Genomic DNA, 8795 nt, shown 5'->3' with positions numbered 1-8795 from the left:
TAAAAAAAAATGGATTTGTTTGAAAAGTTTTAGGAATTTTCAAGCAAATGCAATTGGCAGGTGTAAAACCAAACTAGGCAAACTTTTGTTAGCATCCTCCCTCCTGTGCGAAAATGGGAGCATTGGAACAGGGTATAGACATCGATCAAGGTTAGAGGAATTTTGTCAGATGTAATAGTTGCAACTGCCCTGTTAGATATGTATGCAAAACGTAGAAGCATAGACAAGGCAAGCGAACTGCTTAAAATAATGCTCGAAGAGATGCCATCTCATGGAACGCCACAATTGAAGGATATGCAAAATGTGGAAGCATAGATAAGGCACGCGAACTGTTTAACAGAATGCCTCTAAGGAATGTATTCTCATGGAATGCCCTGATTGCAGGATATTTACAAAATGGATTTGCTGACAAGGCTTTAGAAACTTTCAAGCATTTGCTGAAAAGGCTTTAGAAACTTTCAAGCAAATGCAATTGGCAGTTGTACTCCAAACTCTGCAACCTTTGCCAGCATCATCGCAGCCTGTGCCAAATGGGAGTTTTGGAACAGGGTTTGGACATCTATCAAAGCATAAAGGATAGAGGAATTTTGTCAGATGATGTAGTTGCAACTGGTCTGGTAGGAAGCGTGCAAAATGTGGAAGCAAAGATAATGCACGCGAACTGTTTTACAAAATGCCTAAAAAAATTGTGGTTTCATGGAATGCCATGATTGCAGAATATGTATGCAGAGAATGGATTTGTGACACGGTTTAACCGGAAAATTTAAAACTGACTGTTGTAAAGCCAGCATCCTCCCCACCTCTGCCAAAATGGGAGCTTTGGAGCAGGGCATAGATGTCCATCAAAGCATAGTGGAAGGGATTTTTTTTGATATAATAGTTGGAAATGCTCCGGTAGACATGCATGGAAATTTTGTTGGCATAGACGAGGCACGTGAACTGTCTGATAAAATGCCTCGAAATGTTGTCTCACGGAATGCAATGATTGCATCATGAACACAAAATGGATTTTGCAAGGATGATCTCAAAAAACTTTGAATTAATGATGCACTCTGGAATATATCCTGACATTACAAGCATTGCATGTGTTCTATGTGCATGGAGCCATGAAGGTTTAGTGGATTAGGGGCTGTACATGATTCAATCAAAGTAACCCTTATTGCATTACACTTACAAATGATCATTATTTATGCATGGTTAACCTTCTTGCCCATGCTACTATCTTGAGGACACTCTAAACTTTATCATTAAGATGCCAAATGCCAATTAAACCTGTGGTGGTTGTGTGGATGTGTTTTCGTGGGTTTGCAAGTCACATATGAATATATGCTTAGGAGTATTCACAGCGACGGTGCTTTTAGATTTTGATCTTAAAGATGGTCTCACGTATGTTCTTCTCTCAAACATCTACGCAGAACTGGGTAGATGGTGCGAGGTTCAAATGGTAAGGAGATTGATGAGAGATTAAGGAATTAAAATGATCCTTGGATTTAGTTGGATTTTGGGCCATAAAATGGCACGTGCTTTTTTTGGCCGGAGACAGATCACATCCACACAGATAGGAGATCTATGCGAAGTTGGAGAAATTGGCTTTGGAGATGAAGGAAGCAGGTATTTTGCAAATTCACGACAATTGCTTAGTGATGTGGAAAAGAAAGAAAAGTAATTATTTTTCTATCATCATAGTGAAAAGTTGTAGACGACTTCTAGAATATAACTATTGTAGTTGTTAAAAAAATATGTATTGATTGTCACACTGCAATGAAATTCATCTCCAAGATTATGGCAAAAGAAATTACCGTGAGAGATGTGAATTGTTTCCATTATTTCAAATATGGAGAATGTTATCGTGGAGATTATTCATACGCTAAATGATCTAAAATATAGACTCGCACTATTATAATGTATCCCATGTCAGACCTGTCCTAATATTGAAGGAGCAAGGTTTTATTTTCAGTTTCTAGAAAGTTCTTTTGGTTTTGTTTTTGTTTTGAGTATTTGGAAATCTAGATTATGATGTTTGCTTCTAAAAATTAGACGCACAGATTGCAATGGAGATAGCTACATATATACGCTATTGAGATATTTGTCAAAGACTTATTTTATGATACTATGGGCATTTAAATGAATTGTTATTATTACATATGTATAAAATAAAAAGTTGGAGGAGATGGAGTAAATCTAAAAAACAAACGTTGAGGAACATTTTAAGTAAATAAAAAGATAGGCTAATTTTGTATGGTTCTTTTGTTTGGACTAATTGTACTATCTTTTGTCTATGTTAGATCAACCATATAATTACACTTTCTAGATTCAATATGTAATTTTATTTAAGTGTATGACTCAAAATTACCTTTGTCATTTTATATAATTCTTTTGTTTTGATTAATTGTATTATCTTTTGCCTATGTTAAATTAACCATTTAATTACACATTCTAGTTTCAATATGTAAATTTATATGATAATTTGGCACACACTATATGGATGCTGACAAAGTTTGCAGAGTCTAGCTTTACACCTGCCAATTGCATTTGCTTGAAAGTTTCTAAAGCCTTTTTAAAACATGCACACACATTTCTTTGAAGCATTTTGTTAAAAAGTTCACGTGTCTGATCCATGCTTCCACATTTTGGATATCCTACATTCATGGCATTCCATGAGATGACATCTCTGAGGCATTCTGTCAAACAGTTCATGTGCCTTTTCTATGCTTCCACATTTTGCATAGATGTCTTCTAGGGCAGTTGCAACTACAACATCTGACAAAATTCCTGTCCTTTATCCTTTGATGGATGTCATACCTTGTTCTAAAGCTCCCATTTTGGCACAAGCAGGGAGGATGCTGGTAAATGTTGGAGAGTCTTCCTCTAATCCTGCCAATTGCATTTGCTTGAAACTTTCTAAAGCCTTTAAAACAAATCCATTTTGTGTATATTCTGCAATCATGGCATTTTATGAGATGATATCTTTCTGATGCCTTGTCTACACTTCCACACTTTGCATACATGTCTACCAGAGGATTTCCAACTACAACATCTGACAAAATTCTTGTATGCTTTATGCTTATATGGATATCTATACCCTATTTCAAAGTTCCCATTTTGGCACAGGCTGGGAGTACCCTGACAAATGTAATCTGGGCAGGAACTGGAACAGTGAGTTTGAGTTTGGTTTGATGTATGCGTGGGAGCTAGGCGGCTAACTGGTGAATGTAATGGTTAGCGAGATGACTTAGGTGAGTAGAAACAGGCATTGGCAAAAGGAATGGATTAAGGGGACCTCACATGTGCCACCTGAACAGACAAGACTAAGAGTATGTAAAATAAGCCTACCCTTCCAGGAATTCCAATAATTGGTAAAAGGCCTCCACAACTCTTCCTTCTTTGCCCATCACTAGCATTGCTTTCTTTCCTTGCAAGTTTCCTTCAATTATGCGGAAGAAACTTTTGGCTAAGTTCTTTTGATAGTCATATGGACATGTATTTACCACATATATATGTACCACTTTTCTCTCCTCATCAATCTCCTCAGCATAGCACAAAAGAGCATTGAAATCACACTCATCTAGAATCTTGTCTACATCAGGTAGCTCCTCCACCTCCCTAACCGCAAGATCAGGAAATTCCAAAGAGTTTACAATTGGCTTCACCAGCCGGATCACTCTGCCTTGTATCCAGATCTTCCTTGGACAACCCTACAAATCGTATTGTTCACAAAACATTCAGTCATAAACATGAACATTAACATAAAGCGAAAAACTCTGAACCTGTAAAAGTTTTTGATACCTTCACCTGTATAGACTGAATACAAGGTTTCAGAGCTGATATGGTGTCACATTTGAGCTCCAGTTCTTCCAATCGTTCCACTTTCTCTAAACTCTGTATACCTGGCACCTTCCAGCAGGTTTGCACGATCAGTACCTTCAATGACTTTGAGTGCTCCAAACCTTCCATTTTCTCAATTTTGGGGCAATTTCTTATTCTAAATTCTTTTAGTGAAACCAAATCAGCAAAGCTTGAAAGTTCTTCTATCTGCAGACAATCGCATATTGTCAGAACCTCAAGGTTTACCAGATCTTTAATACACGTGATGTTCTTCAGCAAATTGCAAGAGTATATTTCTAGAATTTTGAGCGACACTGGCAGCGTCTCTATCTCCACGAAGTAGTGATTCATCCTAACCACGAATGTTTCAAGGATGGGAAAAGTCTCATTGGAAATTGATATCGTGGAGAATTGTTTGCAGTCTTCGATGTCAGGTTCCTTTAGCGTTTTAAGTGAGGAAGCAGCCCTGGCATTAGAATCAATTTTACTTCCGGAACTTAAAATTTCAATGCTCTTCAAAGAGGATGAGTTTACAAGAGAAGTTTGAAAGCTTTTCCATACCAGAGTCTCAATTGTTAGCAAATCTAACTTGCTCAGTTTGCTGATGTTTGTCGGTACAGCTCTTAACTTGATACAACCTTGTAGATATAATTTAGTCAATGACTCCTGATATATGATTTGATGAGGTAAATCTTCCAATTCCTTGCAATCACTAAGGTTCAAAACCTTGAGCTTCCTGATGTTTTCCATGATATCTGATCTCAATTCAAGCTTTGCACAGCCTGACAAATTTAGATCTTCTAGGTTTATCAACTGTTTGAAAGAATCTGGTAATGTTCTCAACTGGATGCAAGATTTCAGATTTATATTCTGCAAGCAAATTAAATTGCCAAAACCAGTAGGTAGTGAAAAAAGCATTTTACAATTTGACAAATTTAAAGACATTAGGTTTGTTAGCTGCTTGAAAGAATCTGGCAATGTGTTCAACTGGATGCAAGAGCCAATATTTATACTCTGCAATCTTATTAGATTGCCAAAGCTAACAGGTAATGAAGATAGCATTTCACAACCTGATAAATTTAGAAATTCCAGGTATATCAGTTGACTAAAAGAATCAGGCAAGGTGCTCAACTTTTTGCAGTTCCCCAGACTTACATTCCGCAAGCTTGTTAAATTGCCAAAACCAACAGGTAGTGAACAGAGCATTTCACAACCTGTTAAATTTAAAATTTGTAGGTGTATCAGCTGACTGAAAGAATCAGGCAATGTGCTCAGCTGTTTGCAATACCACAAATCTACATTCCACAAGCTTATTAAATTGCCAAAATCAATAGGTAGTGAAGATAGCATTTGACAACTTATCATATTTAGATCTTTCAGGTGTATCAGCTGATTGAAAGAATCAGGCAAAATATTCAACTGCTCACAATTCCGCAGTTCTATTTTCTTCAAACTTATTAAATTGCCAAAAGCAGTAGGTAGCGATGATAGCACTGGAGAATATAATCGCACATACTCCAGTGATTGGAGGTCACAGAGCTCTTCTGGCAAACTGCTACCATGAAAGTAAACGACAAGCCTTTTCAGATACCGAAGACTTCTTATTGAGCTTGGAAGCCATTGCAATTTTTGGCAACCCAGTAAAATAAGCTCTCTCAATTGCAAAGGAGGCTACAGGCAACCATTATTATAGTCAATTGACTCAATTCAATTCAGAAAAGCCTTACCTATAATAAGTTTTGAAGCAATTTTATTGAACCACGAAAGCAAAATACTTACTTCTACATTGTCCTTCCACAGTTCTTCCAACTCATCAGCTTTATGAAGCTCTAAAACACTTAAATTTTTTAATGTAAGCCATGATGGGAGACTCCTTAAGGGAAAACCTTCCCAGCGAAGCCACACAAGATCTTCTGATAATGGTGCAAATTCTTCTGTAAACTCATTTCCTTTGACAGAAAGAATTTGCAATCCATTGGAGAATCTAAGGCGTTTAGATGATCTTCTTGATATTCCCATGAACTGAAGTCTGTACTCTTTGAATGCCACAAAAGAATCCGCAGGTTGTATCCCTCGAAGCAACTTTATTTTCTGAATAAAATAATCAGACATACAGAGTGTTTTAATCAAATTCCCTCAAAACAGAGGCAGACAGAAACACAAACTTGTTTTTAATGTTATCACTTATCAGTGGTTAACGAAAACAAGCAATATAAGAAATCAGCCCTCTATTAACAACATGAAATTTTTATAGTCCATGATAAACTCCTCTGGTATACTTCTGGATTTCATAATGTGAACAATTTTCTATCTGCAACATTGATGATGAAAATTGTTCACATAATCAAATCCAGAAATATACCTAAGGTAAGGTAATTGATCAGCCCTCTATTTATCTGATTATTTGCATCTACCAAAAACACAGAATAGGCTGCCAATACTAATCTCACCATGGAATGTTTCTTCATGTTAACAATCTGCTCTGTAAACCATACCCGATATGGTGAGTGTCTGCTTGCAATCTCTCTTCCTATATCCCTAAGGTGATCATGCATCCTTATTCTTTTGTCCCCATCGAACAGCTCCACAAGACACTTATTCAGGAGTGTTTCTATACCATGCAGGCCACTCCAACCCGATCCATCCCACACTGCTACAGCCTTGCTTTTCTTTTCTCCAGTGAGAAAACAAGCTACATCCAAGAACATCTCTCTCTCTTCTTCATCGAGTGCATCGTAGCTAACTTGTAGCCTTTCTTTGATTTCGCCAGGCAATATTCTTAAGATCTTATTTAATTGGGATTTCCAGTAATCTCTAGACTTTTTCCCATATAACTGTGCCCCCAATACCTTCAGTGACAAAGGCAAGCTATTGCACGCCTTTAAGAATTTCTGGACCAGAACTTCAAATCCAGGAGGTGGAAAGGGCTGCAAGAAAGCATGCCAGCAGAACAACTGACCAGCATGTGGCATGCTAAGTCCTGGCATTTTATAAATGCTGGAGATACCCCATGATTTAAGGACACCCAATTCCCGGGTTGTTACAATAACCATACTTTGGGATCCAAGGTTGTCTTTATTGGGTAACAGAGCATTTAGTTGGTCGATGTGATCAACGTCATCTAACACTATGAGCGCTCGATGAGAGCTCAGACGATTTGCAAGAATGATCTTGCCTTCGTCTACACTGTCGAATGGCAAATCATGGACACCAAGATCAGCCAGAAGCTTTTTCTGCTTGTCAGACAGAGCATTTCTGGATGCTGCATCTCGCACATCGAAAACGAAACTGCATCTCTCAAAAGAGGAAAAGTTCCTGTTGAACAGCTCTTTGGCCAATGTGGTTTTACCACTACCTCCTATGCCTGCGATCCCCATGATTTTTACTTTCTCTTCTCCTGCAACTGATTCGAAGCCTTGTATCAGCTCATCCAATCCAAGTGGATGTTCGGCTACCCATAATGGAACTTTTTTCATGATTTGAAATGTACAATTCACAATATTCTTCAAAACTGTGGCCTCATCCCTAAACATTTTCAAACGAAAACAAAAATTAAAACAGGACACACTATACTGCTTAAATAGTATTTCAAAAATGAAATAAAAGTAATACATGTTTCAATCCATGTTTAAGATCATATTCAATTATTCATCATGAAAAAGAGAAAAATGAAAATTAATACATACTTGTTATTATTGATGGTGTACCCTGATATGAATGAACTGTCACGGAGTGCCCTTCTCCACACATTAAGCTTTTCTGGTGTGTATCTGCCCTTCTTTTCATGCTCTGAAAATGCATCAGCATATTTTCCTTTTCCTGACTCAATCCATCTGAGATCAGAGGGCTCAATATGATAGAAAATGGGAATAATTGTTGCACCAGTTTTGAGCATGGAAGATAGCTCAGCCAAACACCATGGGGATTGGGCATACGTCGGAGAAAAAATGGCAATTTGAAGGGTAGCACTAGCTATAGCGTGTTGTATTTCTGCTGGAATAGAATCACCAGCCTCAAGGGCTTCCAGATCTAGAAATACATGCAGTCCAATGGAATGAAGTTTATGGTAGATGGTGGTGGCCAATGTGTGTTTCACATCACGTCCACAGTGATTAATAAAAACGTCCCAAGGCTCTGTAGATTTAGGTGCTGAAAAAGGTGCAAGCTCATCAAAAATGTTTTCTAATTGAGATTGATTTTGCCTGGCTACGGAAGAGGATGCCATTTCCATTAAATTGAACTGAACGGAACAAAGATAGATGAAATAAAAAAGCTGTCTTGGAGATTTAACGGGAGTCAGGGATTGAATCAGCAGCGGGATACACACAACTACCATAAACACATGTAATCTTCTGTTATCTGTTTGAAAATAACAAATTTCTCAGACATTTTCAGTAGCGTCAAGTTTACGCAAAAATATCGGACTCTGAATGACGCCAAAATTGACTTTCATGTGGGCGGCGCGAAACTCGGGCAACGAGAATAGACTTGTATTTTAATTAGCGTGAGGTTTCATTCCAAATCTGTCTCACGCCGCAAAATTAGACTCTGCTTTGGTAAACTTCCCAAAAATACACGCTGGTACATACAAGTTGGAAATTGAATGCATTTTCAATTAGAAAAGTGATTTACTAATTACTAATTACTAATCAATGTGAAATCTTTTAAAAAATCTTGTAGTTGTAAAACATATCAACTCTAACAAAACTTGCAGTGGTAAAACAATATCAAAATTGATCATAAATTCATTAGTGAATAACTTCCCCTTTTCGCTTCGTGTTTCATTTAATTTAGTGAACAAGTTGTAGTCGTAAATGGAGAAATAAATGATATCATGTAAAAAAATTGATTTGCAATATCTTATTGAATTAAAATTTGATCTTGTTTGATCTCTTCTAAGATATTGTACTGCATAGCCGCCTCAGAATGTGTTGGTGGCTTGGAGACTCTATAAATACATCAATCTGTAT

The 8795-nt window shown here is 37.3% G+C and overlaps 1 protein-coding gene across 3 annotated transcripts; it reads right to left on the bottom strand.

Annotated features, from left to right (window-relative positions):
* Positions 1 to 2439: 2439 nt before the first annotated feature.
* Positions 2440 to 8271, bottom strand: LOC131028090 (disease resistance protein TAO1). Of its 3 annotated transcripts, none has more exons than XM_057958310.2 (5): positions 7512 to 8271; positions 6276 to 7350; positions 5605 to 5916; positions 3787 to 5496; positions 2440 to 3695 (listed from the first exon to the last, which is right to left on the bottom strand). In XM_057958310.2, the coding sequence occupies exons 1-5, from the start codon at positions 8159 to 8161 to the stop codon at positions 3330 to 3332; spliced, it is 4113 nt and encodes a 1370-aa protein (XP_057814293.2). In that variant the 5' UTR covers positions 8162 to 8271; the 3' UTR covers positions 2440 to 3329. The 3 variants fall into 3 exon arrangements, with proteins under 3 accessions (XP_057814293.2, XP_057814294.2, XP_057814295.2); XM_057958311.2 differs by having other exon boundaries at positions 2442 to 3695; positions 3793 to 5496; positions 7512 to 8270; XM_057958312.2 differs by lacking the exon at positions 2440 to 3695 and having other exon boundaries at positions 4131 to 4291; positions 4387 to 5496.
* Between the last annotated feature and the right edge of the window lie 524 nt (positions 8272 to 8795).

The sequence above is a fragment of the Cryptomeria japonica genome, chromosome 4, assembly GCF_030272615.1.
Source record: "Cryptomeria japonica chromosome 4, Sugi_1.0, whole genome shotgun sequence".
Taxonomy (NCBI): Eukaryota; Viridiplantae; Streptophyta; class Pinopsida; order Cupressales; family Cupressaceae; genus Cryptomeria; species Cryptomeria japonica.
This window is presented reverse-complemented; position numbering and strand designations above follow the sequence as displayed.